This window comes from Callithrix jacchus, chromosome 9 (assembly GCF_049354715.1).
Source record: "Callithrix jacchus isolate 240 chromosome 9, calJac240_pri, whole genome shotgun sequence".
In the NCBI taxonomy this organism is placed as follows: Eukaryota; Metazoa; Chordata; class Mammalia; order Primates; family Cebidae; genus Callithrix; species Callithrix jacchus.
This window is the reverse complement of record NC_133510.1, coordinates 104,285,986-104,309,544: the sequence shown is the minus strand read 5'-3', so window position 1 is coordinate 104,309,544 and position 23,559 is coordinate 104,285,986. Positions and strand designations below refer to the sequence as shown.

The following is a 23,559-nucleotide window of genomic DNA, read 5'->3' as shown; positions in this document are numbered from 1 at the left end:
TAGAAGATTTCCAGTAGAATAGTAAAATTTGGCATGGTCATTGACACCAAATAGAAACTGACTTGGATGACTTAAGTTAAAAAAAATTGTTAGAAGGATATAGGGGAAGCTCACAGAACAGAGGGACAAGCTGAGTAAGCAACGCTTGGAAAGGATAGGAACTAGGACAGCCTTTTCAGGCCATTGTCAGGGTCAGTCATTTTTTTGTCTTTGTATCCTGACTTTAAGATTCAATTACTTATTGGAAGGAAAAGCTGATTGGCTGAGCTGGGATTATATGATTTCCTCTTGGTCAGATGAAGCAGGACAATTGACTGACAATTCCATCACAATAGTCTGCAATCAGAAAGGGTTGATGCCCCAAGTGAGTCAAGGAAAATGTATGGAGTAGATACCAAGAGAAAGGGAAGAACAACAGATTATGCTCACTCTAAAAATACAGAATGTAATTCTATTTATATGACATTCTGGAAAAGGCCAAACTAGAGAGGGAGAGCAGATCAGTGATTGCTAGGGTTTGGGGGCGGGAGGAGGGCTTGATCATGAAGGGGAAGCATAAGGGAGTTTTCTGGGTGATGGAACTGTCTTGTGTCCTGATTGTGATAGTGGTTGCATGAATCTCTGTGTGTTAAAACCCATTGAACAATACTCTAAAAATGAAGAGTCGATTTTGCTGTGTTATAAATAAAAATAATACTAAAATAAAAATACAGAATACAAATCAGTTACGAAGTTGCTTTACATTTCTAAATTTAAATTTTCTTCTTGAGCTGTTGATTTAAAAAAAAGGCATCCAAAGGATTCACATCTATCTATCTATCTATCTATCTTTTTTTGCAACAGTATTTAGAACTTCGATTTAACAAATGTGTTCGTCTCTGTGGAACAGCCCTCTTCATCGTTCAAACGGTAAGTAGCTCTCCATTGATTTTATCTTTTGTCAGCTAAAATGTTTTTAACCATGGCATCTGGATGAAGCTTACCTGGGAAACATATGAAAGACAAAAAAGATATGTTGAAAATACGAGGAAACAAAAAAGGAAAAACACTTGTTACTGTATAGCATCAATCCTTAAGACAAGCGAACAGTGTTTCAATAAATGCCTTACATCCTGGAAAAGCAGAATGATTTAAATAAATTAAATATTACATTGATGAAGTGACAGTCAGAAAATATGCTTTCCTTTATGTGACCTCCCATCACTTCCACCAGGGTGACAGGAAAGGCATTACTACATGACAAAGATACTTGTTGCTGATAGTGGGAATTCTAACAAAAGGAGAACAAGTACCATGTTTGTGACATATTGAGTAATAGGCATAAAAAAATTAACTTCCATAGGAAGACAGTAGGAAATAATTTTCTTTGAAATCATACTTTAAAAATCAGTGCTCTTTTAAAAATTAGACTATAAGAACCGACTAAAGTGTAAAACAACAGAATCATAAGTTCTGGAGGAGTTTTTAAAGCCAAACACTCAATTCAGTAATTCAAGAACATGCACTTATAGATTGACACAAAAGGAACGCAAGGATTTGCCAAGTAGCCAGTGACAGAGAATGCTTTCCACTGTTCACCCTGATGCTGGAAGATCATAATGATCAGTGTCACAATTATTTACATACAGCATTTCCTCTTGGCAGTTAAACACTTTAGGCTGGATTTGCTAATGGAGTTTGTGGAAGAGGTTTGCATTCCTGTCTCTAATTGCAATTCCATGTCTCCAGTCAAAAGCTACCTATGGGCGGGGCACAGTGGCTCACGCCTGTAACCCCAGCACTTTAGGAGGCTGAGGTGAGTGGATCACCTGAGGTCAGGAATTCAAGACTAGCTTTGCCAACATGGTGAAACCCCATCTGTACAAAAATTAGCCAGGCATGATGGCGGGTACCTGTAATCCCAATCCCAGCTACTCTGGAGGCTGAGGCAGGAGAATCACCTGAACCCAAGAGGCGGAGGTTACAGTGAGCCAAGATTGTGCCATTGTACCCCAGCCTGGGTGACAGAGCAAGACTCCGTTAAAAAAAAAAAGCTACCGAAGGATTTGCTGCAGCGAGTGAGGCAGCGTGCCTTTGTAAAGTATGTAACTCAACTCCATTTTATATCTTTGCAAATTATACAACTTAAATTTTATCAGTCCTTAACAACTGCAGTGTAAAAGGAAGGAATCCTTACAGAGTTGAGCCTGGTATCTTGCATTCACCAACTGTTCAAACCCTCACTGGATCTCTCTTAGAAATGCCAGTAGAAATTAGAAGTGGGGACAAGTGTTAAGAAGGTTGCCTGTGGTCATGTTTTTAAATCTTCAACTTGGACAGAATAATGATTGTGGAAAGTTAGTTCATTTTTGCAAAAAAAAAAGGAGAGCTTTAGCACCTCCCATTTGAAGGACTTCATAGTTCTACTCATGCAATATAATCAGACATTCAAAAGGTACTTAATAGGTTTTTATTTTCATAATATGCTTTTATGGAATAATCATGGACTTAGCTTCTATGGGATATATTTAAAAGATCAAATGCAATAAAAGTTATATTTTGAGAAAAAGAGTATTTATCTCACTTACTATTATACCCCAGATCAATAAATAGTTGTTAAATGTATGAATGAAAACAATGAATGTTAAGAAGATATAATATCTTTTTAATACGAAAAAGGTCAAATGGTTTTGTTGGCTTTCAGGATTTTTTTTGGTGCAAATTTATACTTTTGTTTAATTTATGAACATTAAAAATTTTATAAATAGGTTTTCCAAATTTTTACTGTTTTCTTGATTAATTATGCAGCGATTAACTGTTTGAAGACATATGATTCAGGAGCCATCCTCTTTTATATTATTATTCTTTCTTTTTTTCTAATTATTTTAGATGTAAGAAATCTATTTCAAGCTTGAGTTGGTGGATCAGTGACCATTTGCACTAAGTAGCATATAATAGTTCATATTTTTACATAAGCCGGTTACAAAAACATGTTTGTAACTTATGACCATACCACAAACAGAAGAGTAAAATTTACTTAAATAACATTTTTCAAGTTACAAACAAATTTTATTAGGCATTTTGAAACTGTTGTTTTAATTGATAATGAAGCTATGGAAGAAATCAGTTATTTTTTATTTTATAACTCAGACATAATTTTATAGTTTGTATAATTCATTTGGCTTTCTTTTTCCCCCCTAGATTCTGTACACTGGAATTGTTATTTATGCCCCTGCCCTGGCTTTGAATCAAGGTACATTTTAGAGTTGCCAGTTAGGTAACTCACATTTTGGGGTTCACTCTCAGCAAGGCTTATTTTCTCCTTGGGGAAATAGGAAGATGGAGGAATGCTTCTAGAAACCTACATCAGCTTTACTAGAGGGGCAGGATGGGTTCAGTGTTTATACTAGCTTCTTTGGAAGCTAGTAGCTCCAAAGTGCCTGTAGATCATTACAGAGGCAGACTTCTCCAGGTAGTAGTACTTCTCTGGGATGTGCCCACCAGCCATTAATTCCTTTAGAATTAAAGGTCCCTGTAGTCAACGTCAGGATTCACGTCATCCCCTCCTGTGGGTCTATAACCTGGAGCCCATCTCCTGGAAGCTTCCCTGTAATTCTGCTCAGGTCTGGAAGGGAGACCTGGAAGGGAGAAAATCTGGAACGGAGAAAAGCTTTTCTTCTCCTCACTTCTATATGGCCCAAAATGAAAGAGAAAGAGAGCCATGTGATTCAAATAATCAGACTTCTCCTAGTAACAAAAGGACGGATGTCTGCAGTGCCCTTACAAATACATTTATGAAGATTGTGCTGACCAACAAAGTTTCTATACTGTCTAGATTTGGGAAGATAAATGCGGTGAGCCCGGGATCGTTTATTGAAGCAAAGATTTCTGTTAGTCATATTTTCAAAAGGCTTTGGGAAAACAGCAGGCCCTTTGAATTCTTATCTATTGGAAGTGAATTTCTCTAAAACTTCCTTGTAAAATGGACATGTGGACTCTGTGATGGGAAGAATGTGGTGCAATTCCTGGGGTCATGATATGACCTGAGGAAAACCTACTAATTCCACACTCTGTTTTCTTGATTTTATGATAGACATGTAGTTATCACCTAAGTTTATGAAGTAAACAGTATTATTACCAAGAGGAACTTCATATATAAGGTACTGTTGAACTCTTAATGCTGGGCATGTTCCACGTCAATATTACCAACATCACAAGTGGATCATTCCATATGTCAAGAACTGAGTTATAAACTTCATAAGTTACCTATTGGCTTTAAGTGTAATTAAACATAGTAGGGTTTTAAAGTGCAGTTCTGGGGATAATCAGAGGACTGACTTCAATCTTTGAAGAAGTGATAAGTTAGGCTCAAACCACTCCCTGAGAGTACATTAGAACCAGAGTGAAGGCGTTTTGATGACTAGAGTGTTAATGTGTGTTTTACTGTGACCAAGGCAGTAGGCACAGGCATAGACCCAGAACTTAGTGTGCAACAGATGCCCATAAAAAGCTTATTTAACTAAATTGAAACTTAACATTCTCTAGATCTAATTTAAAAATTTTTTTTAAATTTTGGAAAACCTCGAACAAATACTAAGAGAGAACAGAGCTCCTTAATGTGCTCGTTCATCCTCTACATTAATATTTATCAACTCACGGTCCATTTTAATTCACTCCCCCTTACCTCTTCTAGATTATTTTGCTGCAAATGTGTCATTTCATCTGTATTTCAGCATGACTTTTAGAAATAAAGACTTTTAAAACCATAATGATACCATCATTGTATCTAAAATATTAATATTAATTTCTTAAGTTCATATCAAGTCAGTGTTCACATTTCCCTGATTTTTTTTCAGTGTTTGTTAGAATCAGGATCCAAATAAGATTATGCGATTGCAGCAGTTGTTAATGTCTCTTAAGTTTCCCTTTCCTGCTTTGTAAAATTGAAAGCCAGTTTTTTTTCTTTCTTTTTTTCTGACCACCTGCTGCCTGCTGAGAAAACCAGTTTTTATTGAGGTACGGTTAATATACAATAAAATGCACTGAACACGGGGAAATGTACAGTTGGATGAGCTTTAATAGTTGCATAATAGCTTGTGTAATTACCACTCCGCTCACGATATAGACTATTTCCATCATTCGCTCCTAGAAATTTTCCTTGTATGTCTTTTTAACAAATCCCCGATGGACCCAAGAAACCATTTTCTGACTTTTACCACCACAAACTAAACTAGTTTTCCCTGTTGTTAGATTTTATATAAGTGGAATCATATAAAGCCTTTATAGTGTCTGGTTTCTTTTTCTCAGAAAACATTTTTGAGATTCATTCATGCTGTTGCATGTATCGGTTCAGTCCTTTCTTTTGCTGGTAGTACTTCATTTTATGCATCTACCAACATTTGGTTATCCATTTTTTTGTTATAGACATTGGGTTGTTTCCAGTTTTAGGCTATTGTGAATTAAGGGTGCCAAGAACATTCTTCTACAGGTTTTGTGGGTTTCGTTTTTCTTTTTGACCCCTGTTTTCACTTCCACTGGAAAGGACATACATGGATGTGTATAAAGTTAAACATATAATTGTATTCGGACCCAGCTGAGGATAGGAATGTGTGTAAATTTATGAGAAATTGCCAAACAGCTTTTCCAAGTGGCTGTATCGTTTTGCATGTTCACTGCACAATACGTGAGAATTCTAGGCATTCCACATCTTTGCCAACGTTTCATATTATCCTTTATTATTCTAGTCATTCTAGTGGGTATTATCTATTACTTTATTGCTTTAATTTTCACTTTCTATTATATGTGAAAGTGTATAACTATTATGGCTGAGCTTATTGGCTCCTTAAATAATAAAGTGAATAAAAACAAATAACCTAATAAAAAGTGAGCCAAAGACTTGAACACTTCACAAAAGTAGATATTTTTTCCAATTCATTATATGACATACCTTTTCATTTACTTAGCCCTTTAAAAATTTCTCTTAGTACTTACTTTGGCAGCACCTAATGCTAAAAGTGGAACAATACAGAGAAGATTAGCATGGCCCTTGCAGAAAAAGGATATGCAAATTTGTGAAGCATTCCATATATTTTTTAAAAAGGAAGAAAAGAAATAATAAATTAAAATAAAACTTCTCTTAGTAATGTTTTGTACCTTTGGATATTGAGGTCTTTTACTATTTCTTAGATTTAGTCCTAGATAATTTATGTTTTTATGCTATTGAAAATGGTATTGTTTTATAATATTTTTCAATTATTCATTGCAAGTATATAAAAATACAACTGACTTTTATATGTTGATATTCCATCCTGAGAACTTGCTGAATTTACTTTTTAAATCAAGCAGGTTTTTGGAGATAACCTTAGGATTTTCGTGTTGTTTATGAATAGTGACCATTTTACTTCTTTTCTAATCCTTATAACTCTTAGTTCTCTTTCCTGCCTTATTGCAATATTAATGTGGAAAGTTACATTGATTGAGTTTGGAATATTAAACTAATTTTTGCATTCTTGGGATAAACTTTGCTTGATCATAATATATAACACTTTTTATATATTACTGAATTCAATTTGCTGACACTTTGATAAGGCTTCATAAATGAGTTGGGAATGTTCTCTCCTCCATTTTCTGAAGTAGTTTATATAAAATTGTGTATTTATTTCTTATGTGCTTGGTAGAATTCACCCTGAAGGCATCTGGGCCTTCTCTTTGTTTTTGTAGAAAGATTTTGCTTTATGGATTCAATTTCATTAAGAAATGTAGACTTATTCAGATTTTAAAAGTCTTGTTGGGTCAGTTTTGGTGAATTGTGTTTTTTAGGGAATGCTTCCATTTGGTCTAACTTATCAAAATCATTGGCATGAAGTTGTTTACAAACCTCCTGTTATGCTTTTAATGTTTATAGTATCTACAGTGACATCCCTTCTAATTATCCCTAATATTGACAAAATACCTTTTCTATCTTTTTATTTTGATATATCCTTCTAGTATTCTATTGATGTTTTAAATGTTTTCTAAGAACCAATATTTTGGCTTGTTGATTTTCTTTGTTTTCTATTTCATTAACTTGTGCTGTTTATTGTTTCTTTTCTTCTAGTTACTTTGGGTTTATGTTTTCCAGCTTCTTAAGGTAGAAGCTTAGATCATTAATTTTAAGTATTTCAGATTTCATAATGCAAAGGTTTAAAATTATTAATTTTTCTTTAACCACTGCTTTATTTGCAGCCCATGGATTTTGACCTTGTGTTTTTATTTAGTTCTCAAAATATTTTCTAATTTCTCCTGTGATTTCTTTTGCCCATGGGTTATTTAGAAATGTATTGCTTAATTTTCAGTATTTAAGGATTTTCTATCATGTCTTTTTGTTATTTATTCCCAAACTAATACTGTTTTGGTCAGAGAACTAATATAATTATAATCATTTGAAATTTATGGATTTGTCTTATAGCCCAGGATCAGTTCTATCTTGAACATTCCATGTACTCTTAAAAAGAATGTATACTTTGTGCTTGTTGGATGGAATGTTCTATAGAGTCAAAGATTTAGTTGGCTAATAGTGTTATCACATCTTCCTTCTCTTTTCTGTTTTTTTAAACTTGTTCTATCAATTGCTGAGAGAAGGATGTTAAAATCTTCAAATATAATTATTGATTTTTTTATTGCTTCTATTTCGTTGTCAATTTTTACTGAATGTATTTTGAGGCTCTTCTAAAATCTTTTTTATTTTTAATTTACAATCACTCTTCTATTTCTTTTCATTTAAGTGGCAACTTATTTGCTGAAGAAACTGGGTTATTTGTTCTGTCCAGTTTTCTAGGTTTTAGGTTTAACAACTACGTCTCTATGGGGGAACATTTAATGTTCCCCATTCCTATGTATTTCTTGTAAACTGGTAGTAGTTTACTACTAGTAGTTAGATCTAGAATCTTTTTGAGACTCCACTTCAACTTTTTCAAAATCATAATCTATAAGTTTATTTCCTTCAGGAGTCCCAGAATGTCAAGTTTAAAAAAATTAGCAGCTATGTGCTCGCTTCGGCAGCACATATACTAAAAGTGGAACGACACAGAGAAGATTAGCATGGCCCCTGCGCAAGGATGACACGCAAATTAGTGAAGCGTTCCATATAAAAAAAAAAATTAGCAGCTATTGATGATCATTCTAGATTTATTATTTCATTGGGGCTTATAAAATGGAGTATTCTAGTGCTGTGAATTCTTCTTCACTAATTAGACGGAATACTTCTATAAAGAGAAACTTCCTCTTATCAACTATGTGTTTACTCTGAAAAATAGTTTGTATAGGAAAGGCAGGATAAATGTCAGATTTTTCCCTTTATGAGTTTTAAAAAGAATAAATTGGTTCTCTACTATCCCTCAAGGGTGACTGAGATTTTTAAAAAATCCTTAAGAACTCATGGATTTAAAGGTTTGCTGTAATTTCATAGCTATCGTTAGTATTATTACTGATGCCTAAATTGTCCCATTTTTATTCAGAAGTAGCCCGCTTAAGTTCCTCCTGATTTTAACCTTGGCTGCATATTAGATTCACTTGGGGTGGGGAGCTTTCAAAAATACCAATACCTGGATCCCCATCGCCAGGACTCTGAGTTAATTAGCCTGTTGAGTGACTCAGTTATCAGGATTTTATAATTCTCCTCTGTTGATTTTAATGTGCAGTCACAATTGAAAGCCACGGATGTAATAGTTTTAGAATAGCAACTCTAAGCCATAAGGAATAATATGATGGTCTAACACGTTAAAAATATTTTTCTTTGGGCCGGGTGCGGTGGCTCACGCCTGTAATCTCAGCACTTTGGGAGGCCGAGGCGGGTGGATCTCAAGGTCAAGAGATTGAGACCATCCTGGTCAACATGGTGAAACCCCGTCTCTACTAAAAATACAAAAAATTAGCTGGGCATGGTGGCACATGCCTGTAATCCCAGCTACTCAGGAGGCTGAGGCAGGAGAATTGCCTGAAGCCAGGAGGCGGCGGTTGCAGTGAGCCAAGATCACGCCATTGCACTCCAGCCTGGGTAACAAGAGTGAAACTCCGCCTCAATAAGAAAAACAAATAAATAAAAAAAAATTTTCTTTGTTGTTCTTTTTACTTGGTGTATCTGAGTAGGAATATATGTTAATTTGTTGTGTTAAACATTTTGTGACATATTTCCTCTGTGTGGCAATGTCACAAACTTGATGTACAGTTAGGTTCCATTTATTTCATTTTGCAATTGATATTAAGGAGTTTCTTTTTCTAATTTAACTTTATAATTATGTAGAATATTTATGTGGTTCCAAAGTAAAATCTATACATCGAAATATGTCTAAAGAAGCCTGGCTTGTACCTCTGTCTCCTCTACCCTTTTTTCTCCCTCTCCTAGAAGTAATTTTTGGTTTTTATTTATTCTTTAGTTTTAGTATATGTACTGCTGAAGTGAACACAATTCTTTTCTTTAAAAAAATGAAATAAATTCCTCCACTTCTTAGATAAATAGCAGCAAATTATAAAGACTTTTCTCCATCTACATCCATTTTAGTAGTACATGTCTTAGTAATGTGTTCTTCAAGGACTGGCAAAATAGTGTGCTTACATGGACACATACAGGGGAACAACACACAGTGGGGCCTATTGGAGGGTAGAGGGTGGAAGGTGGAAGGGAGAGGATCAGGAAAAACAGCTAATGGGTTAATGGGTACTAGACTTGATACCTGAGAGATGAGATAATCTGTACAAGAACCCCCATGACACAAGTTCATCTATGTAACAAACCTGCATATGTACATCTGAACTTAAAAGTTTTAAAATAAGCATTACCATTACCTTTATTAAATTTCTGAAATCAGATCTGCAATCTGTAGTGTTATAATTACATTTGAATCCTTTAATGTTGTCTTCATTTGAATTTTCTACACGTCATAGCAATTGAATATTGTCATTATATTGTATGATGTATTATCTTCAAATTCAAGTATTTGCAACATAACACATAAAAAGTAGTGTGTTTATTTGACCATATCTAATGGGGGGAAAGAGAGAAGAAATACCCATCACAGTATTAAGGACTTTCTTAGCTTAATTACAATATAAATGTCTTTCCATCTATTTAATTAAGCTAACATCGAATCTGTGTATCTGAGGGTTAGAAACTCATCAAATAGAATTTTAAACTCCATTTGTCTTTAAGATATTTATGAGATTTGGAGCTGGTTTTAGTTTTAGACAAGTGGGTATAGAGGGAGGTGCCTGATGAATGATATAGCTTCATTCTGATGATTTTTGAGGAGTATTTTTATTGTGCATATTTCACAATTACACATGCATTCTCTTTTTTTCTACAGTCACAGGATTTGATCTGTGGGGCGCGGTAGTGGCAACGGGGGTGGTCTGCACATTCTACTGTACACTGGTACGTCCAGAACATATTTCCCTTTTCACTCTACCCACCTGCTTTGCAAAATTGTAAATTCCAGTTGTTGTATGCTGCAATCTTGTTTGTCCATACCTACCCTCTCCTATTCCCGACCTCCCGCAGTGTAACATTTTTGTATAAGAAATAGTCTGTAGTATAATTTAATCCTTTTTAGAAAATGCAGCATAACAAATTTTTTTCTTTCATCTGATCCATTGCAATGGTTCCTAATCTTGTCTCCCGATTCATCTGTACTGTTGCCTAGTTATTATATTTGTGCTCATATTATACCTCAGCTTAAAAACGTGTGGTAGGTTGCAGGCACAGTGGCTCCTGCCTGTAATACCAGCACTTTGGGAGGCCGAGGCAGAAGGATGGGCTGAGCCCAGGAATTTGAGACTAGGTTGGGCAACATAGTGAGACTCTGTCTCTACAAAAAGAATTTAAAAATTAGCCAGGGATGGTGGCACACACCTGTAGTCCCAGCTACTTGGGAGGGTGAGGTGGGAGGATCACCTGAGCCCAAGAGTTTGAGGCTGCAGTGAGCTGTGGTTGCACCACTGCACTCCAGCTTGGGTGGCAAAGAGAACCCGGTCTCAAAACAAAAACATGCCTGTGATAACTTCCCCTTGCTTATAGACAAAGGTGGCAAAATATGCAAAACCAGTAGGGCAAGGCACTGATATTATGTGTGCTGGTCCTCAGCAGTGAGGAAATCTTATGGAATCCCTGATACTCTACGCCTTAACCCTTTAGGTGCTGGATCTTGTAGAAGATGGGGTCCTCAGCCAGGTGCTGGTTCAGCTCAGGTCATAGAGAAACTTGGGAAATTTCTGGTGGTGGCTAGTTCAGATCATTTATAGTATTTAACAGTGGATATGACCATCTGAGTACAAACCGATTAAATATCAGCTCTGCCTGTAGGATAAAATTCATATTATTGACTTGTAATTTGACTCTGAATTTTTCTTCCCAATGATCTCCCAACACCACTCCATTCTAAAATATGTATGTATCTGGCCACATTTAGCACCTCCTGTAGTTTGACTCCTTTATGCTTTTGCCCATGCTCTTTTCTCTGTTGGGCAGACCCTCCATCTTTGCCTCTGCTTGATTTAAATGTCTCCTTCTGCGTGAAGATTCTCCCAACCTGACTGTTTCCCTTGAGTGTACTTCCTGGCCAACTTACATGTTTTTATCATTTTTGTTCAGCATAGTGTAGATGCTTAATAATGTCTGATAGAAGTATTAATCCTAATATACTTTCCCCTCAAAGGGTGGTCTTAAAGCAGTTATCTGGACAGATGTTTTTCAAGTTGGGATCATGGTGGCTGGATTTGTGTCCGTGATTATACAGGCTGCAGTGATTCAAGGTGGAATCAGCACTATTTTAAATGATGCCTATAATGGTGGAAGATTAAATTTCTGGAAGTAAGTTTCTATTTACTACTTGGGTAATTGAACACGTCTTTTGTATTCTATAAAAATAATCTCTTCATTGAAATGGTAGATTTACATTAAAAAACAAACCAACCAATTGCTAAGGATACGGTAGAGCAAATTGAAGCAGATGAGTAAATATGTAAAGAGCCTCCCTCTGTTCTTTAAGGGGTTAAACCAGTCAGATGGTACTTAGCTACATTGTACTTAGAGTGGTGTTTTCTCCTGAGAAGGGACTTAAAGTAAAAAAAAAGTATTTTCTTTCACGTGTTAAAGTCCAGAATAGGTTGAAAAGTGGGACAGGGTGATAAGGAAAAAGAGAGTAGAAAATTAAGAAAGGGCAGCCTCTGCCTGGGTGTGGTGGTTTACACCTGTAACCCCAGCACTTACACATGTAATCCCAGGCAGGTGGATCACCCAAGGTCAGGGAGTTCAAGACCAGCCTGGCCAACATGGTGAAACCCATCTCTACTAAACATACAAAAAATTAGTGAGGCATTGTGGCGGGCTTGTAATCCCAGCTATTCAGGAGGCTGAGGCAGGAGAATTGCTTGAACCCAGAAGGCAGAGGTTGCAGTGAGCTAAGATCCCGCCACTGCACTCCAGCCTGTGCAACAGAGTGAGACTCTCTCAAAAAAAAAAAAGGAAAAGGCAACCTCTTAAGAGACAAACACTATCATATTGGATTACAGCCTGCCATTAAAAAAAGAGAGAGAGAGAGAGAGAGACAGATACTGAAAGACAGTGATTTCATCTTGACAATTCTTTGTATTTGGCGACTTTGAGAGTTTCTCTTTTGATATTGCCCTGGCAATAAATAGTATATTAACATAGAGGCTTATGATTATATATTATAAGTATGTATTATAAAATGAACATTGTCTAATATTAAGTATTATTTCTAGAGAATTGACTAGGAAAGTTATGGTCAATTCTTCAAGTAACAGTATAACACAATATGTAACATGTTTTAGAGAGCTGTTCAGTTTTCCTAAAGAAAGAACAATGGAGAGACTAGATATTTCATCCCAAGTATATCACACAATTTAAAAGAATATTGAAAACACTTTCCGTTTTGTATCCATAGTGTTGTCCTTTTGCTATATGGAAAGGGACCCATGTCATCTTGAACTAACCTATCTTCTCTTTGAGATAGCAGCCCTGCTTTGAAATAGGCAGTCTGAAGAAAGAAAACCATTTTGCATTTGATGGCTCTTTTCTGGTCTTCTGAAAATAAGCATCAAAATTTGCGAAAACCTTTTTCAGAAATTGGGCCGGGTCCATGTGTTAATTTGCAGGAATGAATTTTAGTGAATCAACTTCAACTATTTTCAATATTTCTTTCCTCCTTTTACCTCAAGATTCAGACTCTAAGGAAAAGAGCCTCTAGTTGCCTAGCTTGGGCCATGGTTTCATCCCTTGGCTAAGGCAGAACAAGGTGTATTGACTGATCATCAGCTGAGACTATTTAATGGAGAAATGGTAGTTTCCTCAAAGCAAACCTGGCTTGCTGTTACCAGAAGAGGGAGAGGGGGGAAATCCAGGAAGTGGAAACAACCAATGGCTGCTCTCGATTATTCCCAAATCTCTTGCTGGTAGGCCAGGCTGAGGAGAGAGGGTATGGAACCAATAATTTTTCTACAAGATAGGTGTCACTTTATACAAAGGCTACATATATTGGAGCACCGAAGTGATAGCTTATATCCGTTAGTAAGAGATTCTTAAGAAAAGATCAGACATTTTTATGACCTTAGCTTTGCAAGTTATTAAGTAGCAATAAAAAGCCTTATTTGTGTTTCAGACTTTTCAGTAGTGCCCCTTGTTATTCTGATATGTTTTGAGAATATGGTAGACAAAGTATTGTTCAAGTTGAGATACACGAAGAGAAGACGGATATTGCATTGGTATTTTCTGTGTTGTCTGTTATTGGCCTATGTATTCTGTATGGCCTAAACCACTAAATGGAGTGTTTAAAATCTTGTCATACTTCCCTCAGATAGCTCACTGACTCCTTTTGGCTCTTCTGTTAGCTAATAAAGTAGCTTCTCTCTCTTAGGGAGAAAAGGTCAACATTCTTGAAACTCTGTGAAATGTTAGACAATGAAATAGAAGCTCTCGCATTTCTATAAGAATGCCAGAATATGCGTACAATTAGATCACTTAACTGACCTCAAATATAAGATTTGAAATGGATTTGTGAAATTTTGTAATTTTAAGAAAGTGTCCATGGAAGTTAACTTTGCAGAGTTTTCTAGCTTATATTGGGTATCAGAGACGAACAGAATCATTCCTTCCATAAAAAAAAAGATCTTTCAAACATGGAAGTTGAGCTTCCTCTGTGAAAATATTTTGGATTTATGTACATGATGTCAAAATGGTTTTAAACTATTAGTACTTAGCTTGTACACACAGAATTTTAATAAAGCATAATTAAAATGACATAGTTTTTAGAAAATGAAAAATGAAAAACTTTAAAAACTGCATTAATTGACTGATTTGTTGAACTTAAATATAGATTAGAACTATGACTACATGTACTGGGAGAGGAATTCTATACACAGAATGTGTTAATTTTGTGTTCTTTTTAGTGCCATCTCTATTACTGTGGTGCACTTAGGAATGTTTTTCTCTCTCTCTTTCTCTTTGTTTCCTGTTCTTCTCTGATTGCAGCATGACAGATTTCTTTAAACAACAGTTTCCTTAGATTACAGGAGAACAATTTATATAAGTGCTTAGAATGATCGCAACATTCATTTTCCACCAGTGTATTCTAGAATTTCCAGATCTCTGAAAATAACAATTATTTCATTGAACTTAAATTGGAAATATTTCTACCTTTTAAATTACATAATACATTTGTACATATTTATGCATGTGTTGTGTATATAAATATACATTTCTTGCTTCCAAGAATAGTCAAAGAGGATTTTTTTTTTAGTGTCTGCTAACAATTCAGATTTGTTCTGTTTCTTGTCACTTAGCTTTAATCCTAACCCTTTGCAAAGACACACCTTCTGGACAATTATTATAGGAGGGACCTTCACATGGACCAGCATCTATGGTGTCAACCAATCCCAGGTGCAGAGATACATTTCTTGTAAAAGCAGATTCCAGGCAAAATTGTAAGTCATACACCTCGGCATATGAATCATTAATAACTATCAGTTGTCTTTATGGAAACTCTTCCTTAAGTCACATTTAGCTCCTTTATGTCTTTTGTGTCATGAAATTCTAAGAGATAAGTGACATATTGGGTAACAAAAGGACCAAGAATAAAGTAGTACTGTATGTTTTAAATCAGCTATTTGAAAATATTTACGTGAATTATTAATTAAAACAAATCAGCATTTATCGTGCATCTGTTTGCATAAGGACCTATGGGAGATAAACAAATATGGCCTTTGTCATGAAGAAAGTTAACCACAAATTAGGAAAATCTATGCAAGTATGTGAAAAAATACAATAATACTAGAGGCATAGAACAGTTTCATGAAACAACAGAGAAAATGTTCCAGATTATATATAGTACCTTGTATTTCATTTTCAGACACAGTCATGGGTTTATAACCCTGCTCTAATGCTTGCTACTTGAGTGATCCCAGGCACACTCTTCAGTCTTTTTGAGCTGCAGTTTCTAAACTTGTAAAAGGAGGATAAGAAATACTATACACCTCATGGGAGGTGTCATAAAATACTGTTTGGCATACCCTTGGTAGAGGCCTAGTAAATGTAAATTTCTTTTACCACTTCAACTGATGTGATTTGAAGGTGGAGAATGGGTGAGAGATTCCTATTGAACTGGCAGAATGAATATGAAGAATGATCATAATTTGGGCAGGTGGAGAAGAGTGGGAAGGTAGGCAGAGTGATTTGGATGAAAGCACAGAGGTGGGAAGGACAGAATGATCCAGAACTCTTGAGCCCATCTTGGCTTGAGTAAGCCCTCCTTCTCTGGAGGCCTCACATCAGTGCAGTACTCACCACTCCCTGTGCTGATAAATGGGCCGATTCTGCTCACATGCTTTTAGGGGCTTCAAAACTCTTAGGAGATTGAGTAAGAGCCCAGGGTGGATAGGGTGAGGGAAGGAGGGACAATTCTATTACTGTTTAAAGGAGAAAATGAAAATATTGTGATGTCATATGTCAGAACTCAACATATTGAAAGTAAATTGGTTTAGAGATTATCTAAATCTTTGAAGAACTCACAATGAAAAATCTATATGAATATGGATATAATAACTGGATATGAGATTCCCCAAAATGAACTAGGAATTCTGGTATTTTAAGGAATTTTGGAGGAATATAATCTATATAGAGAGTAGTCTATTGTACTTTTAAATCTACACTAGAGCTGATACCTGTCCCAAAGTAATTGTGGACAAGTTCTTCTTCTGTTCCTTGGGAAAATGAAACCCAAAAAGCCTGCTCTCATAACTTGAATAACAGCATTAGAGCTTTCTTGATAAAAATCAATTCCCATAAGCATAGTGGATCTCCTGCATGAAACAGACTCTCTGAACCCAGGGGATTCATTTTCATCTGCCTTCTCACACTTATGCTGTGGAAAGAATGAAAGCCAAGACCTACTGATATTGATTGACAAGAAACAGTATCAGATGTTGATAAGTGGTCAATTTGAACAGTATTAAAGTGAAATAAAACAATATATTAAACTCAGAAATAAGTGAGAGGAGGTGTTTGGGCAAGAGAGTATCTGGGCGTAATTTTCTGGTAATTTGGAGATAACAATAGCAAAACATACTGCAATGTTAGTCAATTCAAGGGAGAAGGATAAATCTGATAAACTCACCTTTGGGTTCTTTCGAAAGCAGACTCTGAGCTTGAGGTTAGCATGGAAGAGTTTATCAGAGAATCACTATCTGTAGAAGGAAAGAAAAGGAAACAGGGAGATTTGATAAGAGGGAGACACTGGACCATAATGCAGTCTCAACAGAGACCTCAAAGGGAACTCTGGAGCTGGGGTGACTCTTCAGACTAGTCCCATGTTAGGGTGAGGGGACTGGGCCTTTAAACCTCTGAATCCATTTGTTATTGGATGCAGACTGCATGGGTGGTTGGGGAGAAAGAGGTATGACTTCGGGGATGGTACCTCTTGTCCACCTAGGACAGCTCATCACTGTCTGCTATAGCACCAGTGGAAAAAATATGTAGCCAACTTAGCAAGAGAAATGTTTACTAATCAGCTGATTAAGAAGATGTAGGATTCAATAACATTAACACTAATATCAATAACTAGTATTTAATAAGGTTTTATTACGTGTACGTACCATGCTATATGATATATGCTATTTCATTTAATTTCATAACTTTGTGACACAGAGATTGCTATCCTAGGCTTCAGTGATGAAACTGAAGATCAGAGAGGTTGAATTACATGCCCAGGGTTACGTATGGTAAAGCCAGGGTTTGTGCTCAGGACTGGCTCCAATGCTATGTGTAAAATCTTTCTTCTCTACTGGAACACACACAGTGTATTATAATACTGAACATTGTTTGAGAAGATACTTGTCCAAGGAATACAAGTTTGCATTCCTACTTAATGTATGGTCTTAAAAACAACATTGAAACAAGTTTCATGAGTTACTGTGTAAATGTTAACAATGCTTAGCAGTTTACAATCGCATTACTTTTAAAAGGAAAATGAGTAATAGTTAATGTTTGGTTGACTATTAAAATTCCTTTTTCATGACAAGAAGACCTGAAGTAGTACAACTGGGTACCTTTATAAAGTTCACAATGCCCCTGGAACTTCGACCATGAGTATACACTCTTTCATGGGGAAATCACACCCATTCAAAAATTTCCAAATAGACTGTCGATTGATTGGTATCATAAGCAGAATATTAGGCTAGAATAAAATAAGTAGCATTTTTGATAACCAAAAGGAAAAGTGCATTTATTGAATCTAATCATGAGGATTTTTTTTTGTTCATGTAACAGGTTTTCAAATCTTTGGGAGAGGAATTACAGTTGTCTTTTGCTGGTTTGTTTTCACTTCTTTAGGTCTCTCTACATCAATCTTGTGGGACTCTGGGCAATCCTCACGTGCTCAGTGTTATGTGGGCTCGCCCTATATTCCAGGTACCGTGACTGTGATCCTTGGACAGCCAACAAAGTGTCTGCACCAGACCAGGTTCAGTACCATGTCTTTCTTACAGGTGTATTCATAATATTCAAAAAGCTTATTAGTTGGGAGGAAAGAGCATTTATGTTCTTGTAGAGAAATGGAAAGTGGACATGCCATATCATCTTAAATTTCCATAAATCTTTGGCCAGAACTTATTTTAGTAGATATAGCAAGAATGAAGAGTACTGCATCTAAAATTAAAATATGGAAATACCAAGAAAAAAATCAAGTGGAGTGTTAAATAGAAATAGCTCAAGGCTGGGAATTGAAATGTAAATAGTTTTGTTTTGTTTTTTTGTTAAACTACACAAACCAAGTACTGTAGAACATGTTGTGGGTGTTTCTTAGATCATTCATTTATAAACATTTTATCTTCCAATTTTTAAATGATGGAGAAATGGATCTAATAAGTGAACATTTATTGAATACCAACCATGTGATGAGATTCTGTGTCAAGAGCTTAACATGCTTCATTTAATTCTCACAACCCTGCAATCCTGATTTTACAGTTGAGGAAATGCTTCTCAGAGAGGTTGTATAACTTGGCCAAAGTCACATTGCTAACAAGTAAGAATAACAACAAGCTGTTATCAAACACCGACCATGGGTCAGGCACTACCATAAATGCTTTATATAAATTTCAACTTATAATCGTCACAGTCATGCTCTGACGTAGTTCATATGATTATCTCCCTTTCAAAGATGAGAGAACTCAGGCCCAGAGAAGTTAAGTGAATAACTAGCTAGTAACTTGAAGCCAGGATTTAAAACCAAGCAAGCTGCCACCAGAGCCCTGACTTTGTACCTCTGTGCCATTTATTGTCTTTCAAAAAGGGGAACTAGAATTCAAACTCAGGATTGCCCAACCCTAAAACCTGAGTTCTTGCCAAAATTATTTTCTACGACTTGCGTGCCTAGGGGATTCATTAGAATGAAAATAGGCTGACTTTCTGTTGATGCAAATGACATCTTATGCTCCCCTTTATTTTTTAACCCCACAAAGAAAAATAAAACTTTATGGGGTTAGAAACTAAAAACACCCTTGAGCTGTGTTTCTCAACCCTATCTTAACCTATGCCCTCCTTTTGATAAACACGCCCTCCCTCTTCTCTCAGAGAATCTAAGGATCACGTTTACTATGAAGATGGAGGCACTCTTCTGTTACATTCCCTCTAATAAAAAATATTTTGTGACTGTTGTCAATCTTTATTGTCTGTAGTTTGCATCATGAAGACAATAAGGACTTGAAAAAAGTTTTTAATGTACTTTGCCTTTACCCTAGATAAAAAAAAAAATCCCTATGACTTCCTACCTTTGAGACAGCTTGTAGAATACATTCAGGGTATCTTGCCTGCATACGCTTAGACAGTCCGTGAAGGTTTCTCCCCAACTGATGTTTCCAGGACTGTGTTAGTTAACAAGTTAATTGAATCAACGTTTCACTGGGGATACCATTCCAATAAGACAGTGGAAGATTTTGTCAAAACCTTATTCTCGGCCAGTGATGGTGGCTCATGCCTATAATCTCAGCACTTTGAGAGGCCGAGGCAGGTGGATCACTTGAGGTTAGGAGTTTGAGACCAGCCTAGCCAACATGGTAAAACCCGTCTCTACTAAAAATACAAAAATTAGCTGGGCGTGGTGGTGCACACCTGTAGTCCCCGCTAGTCAGGAGACTGAGGCAGGAGAATCACTTGAACCTAGGAGGTGGAGGTTACAGTGAGCTGAGATTGAGCTACTGGACTCCAACCTGGGTGAGAGAGGGAGACTGTCTCAAAACAAATAACAACCAGACCCCTTCCCACATCCTCAAGAGAGCAAGGATATGTTTCTCTATGCTCTGCTGGCATTTGCCCAGAGGAAGCAGGCTAGTTCCTAGATACAGTTTTACTATTTTCCTGCCTAGCAATCCTACTTCATTGGTTCTACCCATATTTGAGGGAGCCACTGAGACATGAAATAATTACACCACAGATTTTTGAGAAAGTTGAAGATATGGTAGAGGATTTTGGACCTATAGGTGGAACCTACTTTTACTACTTGTGGGACATTGCTTAAAGTTCAGCGTTTACGATATCTTGGGAAAACTGGGTCTTGATCTCACATAGGGATAAAGCTGTGCCGTTTTTCCAAGAATAAACAATTAGTTAGCTTTGGATAGGTGGAGAAGGCATTCCTAAAACAACTGAAACAATCCTACTGTTGAAACATTCCCTTTCAACAGTGGAGGAAGTTCTTCGTATCCCATGAACACACTATTGTTAAACAAAGTTGTACAGGCTGTGGAAGCTGATAAAATCGGACACATCATCCACTCTATACTGTGGGAGAAGTAATAAGGTTTCAATGCAAATGAGAGGACACTCTTCTAGAAAATTGTCCTCTTAGGACTCTTTTGATTCGGAAACTGATTTTATAGAAAAACTGCCATGCAACACAGTCCTGAAGTCACACATCGGGTTATCCTTATTTGATATTTATGTACTTATTTATTTATTTTTTTTGAGATGGAGTTTCGCTCTTGTTACCAGGCTGGAGTGCAATGGCGTGATCTTGGCTCACCGCAACCTCCGCCTCCTGGGTTCAGGCAATTCTCCTGCCTCAGCCTCCTGAGTAGCTGGGATTACAGGCACGCACCACCATGCCCAGCTAATTTTTTTGTATTTTTGGTAGAGACGGGGTTTCACCATGTTGACCAGGATGGTCTCGATCTCGGCCTGATACTTATTTTTTAAAATGTAAGCTATCAAAAAGCAAGTTAGTATCAGGAAATTTTTAAAAAGAAGCAAGTTTAAGGGCCTTCCTGAGGTCTTTCTCCACCCATTACTATGTCTCATACTTGATGCATCTAAAATTACATCTGTCCTGGGCAGTGACTGAAGTTCACAAAATGGCCTTGCATCATCAAGTAAAGTTAAGTGGACGCTGCTTACCTAAGCACAGAGGTGTGTCAAATATTTCCTTAAAAACAACTTAGTATTCCCAAGAACAAAAACTACTTTGTGTTGAGCATTTATTATATTCTGTATACTATACTATGAGTTTTACAGAAATTATCTAAATTAACTTTTACAGAAGCTTTATGAGGTTAGTAATTATTACCGCTATTTTATAGATGAGGAAACTGAGGCTCAGAAAATCAGTTACAAAAGCTATATATATTTTTTGGTAACTGAAAAATTCAGTTACCAAAGCCTCTTAACTACTGTGTTACTCGTTTCTCTATGTATTATTAGTTAAAGCATTTGATTTCAGGAATTTGAAAATTTCCGTTGTGTGAAATAGCTCCTTTCAGTTCCTAAAGAACGCAAGATAAAAACTAGGCATTCATTAATTTTATTCAGTAGCAAAAGTACTTGGAAATAAATTTTGGAATTTTTCAGCTCATGCCTTATTTGGTACTGGACATTCTACAAGATTATCCAGGACTTCCTGGACTTTTTGTGGCCTGTGCTTACAGTGGGACGTTAAGGTATGAACTATGACTCTAATAACACATGATTTCCCTGTTGGGATCTTTCTTTTCTTATTAGATATTTTAGGGGAATAATGTTGAGTTCTGGGCATGGACACAGATGGCCCAAAGTAGGCAATCTGCTGCATGTGTCCTTTATGTGGTCTGACTTATCTCTGTGGACTAGCATCCTGTTGTCATCAGCTCCACTTTTAACTGGGTCCTTGCTCTCTAACACACCATCACACATCCTACGATGTGATACCCTGTGGTCACAATAATGATGACTGGTTGATGGTAGCTTTCACTGATGATCACAAATGGGTGCCACAGCCTTGATTGAAAACACACATGCGGCTGAAGCATGGTCAACTGGAAAATTAGACTGAAATCTTCCATTTACATGTTGAATAATATATACTGTCCAAAGAATCTTACGTTTTGTGATCTATCATTACCCTTTTTTCTTGTGTTTGTTCCAGAGAATTGTTAATATCAACATGTACATTGTGTGTTAGTGAGGACTCAGGAAATTAACATTATCAATGTTTACAGCATATGGTAGCGAGGACTTAACGACAGTCCTTTCTATACACAAAGAAAAATGTGTTTTAAAGTTGTTATGTGTAGTAATATGGAGTAATCTACGTAGATTCTTTTCCTAGACACCGAGGATTAACTGCAAGTGGAAGCAACGTTAATACATCCTTTCTCTTTTACTGTCAAGCCTATAGACATTGCCTGAATCATTCTTGGATGATAACAGTTTCTAGAAAGACAGTTCTGTGTTTATTAAAAATAGCATAGTAGAAATCAGGTTATATTTTGGAAGTGACAGTTTGTTTCCCCTTTCTTATTTTCACTTAAAGTATTACTAAAGGTAAAATACTATAAACCGGAAGTTTTATTTTCCCTTACAGCACAGTGTCCTCCAGTATTAATGCCTTAGCAGCAGTAACCGTGGAAGATCTAATCAAACCTTACTTCAGATCGCTCTCAGAAAAGTCTCTGTCTTGGATTTCCCAAGGAATGAGTAAGTTTCTGTTTTCACAATTCCATTTTAGCTCAGAGAGATGATTTTTTTTGAGACACAAAAAATTTGTTTCCACTGAAGCTACAGAGGAAGAACCTCTGAGCATGAATGTATATCCACATATGTATGCCTATGACTTAATGCAGCCGTTTTTTGAATGTTTGTATCAATGTTTCATGTTATTATGTTTGTAATCAAGATTTGGGAGACACTTCAAAAAATTGATTGTCAGTGAACCACAAAGGACAATTTCCAGAGGATCGATTTGGCTGTCCTTTTTTTCCTGGGACTTTGTCTTCTCCTAAATTTGTGTTAAAATTCTTAGCCACACACACAAGAAAATTCAACTATTTTCCTTTTCAACTATAGTTCACAGTTCCAAGAAATATGCCTAGTTTGGAACCAAGAGCCATACTTTTTCTACGTTACCTAAGAGGGCACTGTCAGTTTGAGTTACATAGTCTTCCCAAATATAAACACTTCTCAAATGTTTATGGAGAATTAGATTAATAGATTAGATAAATTGAAAATAAAAAAACAGAGTGTTGCAACTTTTGAATTGTCTTAATGTTCTGTTCTGTCTGCTTATGTACACTGTCCTGGAGATGATCTATAAAATTGTGCAAGAAATTCTCAACTTCTGTTCTGTTCAATTATAGAGGCTTATTAGGGGTTAAATACCAGGTTGAATAGAGTGGTTTAAGTGTCTTCCATTCCCAGATGTCTCAAATGTAATATCCAACTCAACAAAATCTTGCCAATGCACTTCATTCTTCATTTTGACACCTTGAAATGAATGATTAACAAATTCCTTTTTGAGAAAGAATCTTTAACTTCAATACAATAACATTAATAGACTGTCAAAGAAATAGTAAATTATACCCTATTAGGAGCCATAATTCTATATAAAGTTGCCATGACTGTAGCCTGGAATGAGTACTTAATTTATATATTTCAGTGTTCCCTAAATTTAAATAGCAATGCATCATTTTATTATGTACCCAATTTTAATCCTGAGCATAATTTCAGAATGATACAATGCTTCCTAAAGTGTTTTTAGATTGGCTCATGACTGGATTATTGAAGCTGTGTGG

The 23,559-nt window shown here is 36.2% G+C and overlaps 1 protein-coding gene and 2 non-coding genes across 5 annotated transcripts in view; all 3 read left to right on the top strand.

The window, feature by feature from the left end:
• SLC5A8 (solute carrier family 5 member 8) overlaps window positions 1-23,559 on the top strand; it is a 57,288-nt gene that overhangs the window by 4,548 nt on the left and 29,181 nt on the right. For all 3 annotated transcript variants that reach the window (XR_004728997.3, XM_054238774.2, XM_002752905.6), the window contains exons 2-9: window positions 844-909; window positions 3,181-3,232; window positions 10,320-10,387; window positions 11,667-11,821; window positions 14,812-14,952; window positions 17,855-17,984; window positions 21,362-21,450; window positions 22,353-22,465. Coding sequence is in view for 2 of the 3 variants with exons in the window: in XM_054238774.2 (XP_054094749.1) it covers window positions 844-909; window positions 3,181-3,232; window positions 10,320-10,387; window positions 11,667-11,821; window positions 14,812-14,952; window positions 17,855-17,984; window positions 21,362-21,450; window positions 22,353-22,465 (814 nt within the window). In the remaining variant the exon portion in view is untranslated. The remainder of the gene's footprint in view (window positions 1-843; window positions 910-3,180; window positions 3,233-10,319; window positions 10,388-11,666; window positions 11,822-14,811; window positions 14,953-17,854; window positions 17,985-21,361; window positions 21,451-22,352; window positions 22,466-23,559) is intronic.
• LOC118144600 (U6 spliceosomal RNA) lies at window positions 5,963-6,070 on the top strand. Its single transcript, XR_004729368.3, has one exon. It is a non-coding gene; the product is annotated as a U6 spliceosomal RNA (small nuclear RNA).
• On the top strand, window positions 8,004-8,110 carry LOC118144575 (U6 spliceosomal RNA). Its single transcript, XR_004729343.1, has one exon. It is a non-coding gene; the product is annotated as a U6 spliceosomal RNA (small nuclear RNA).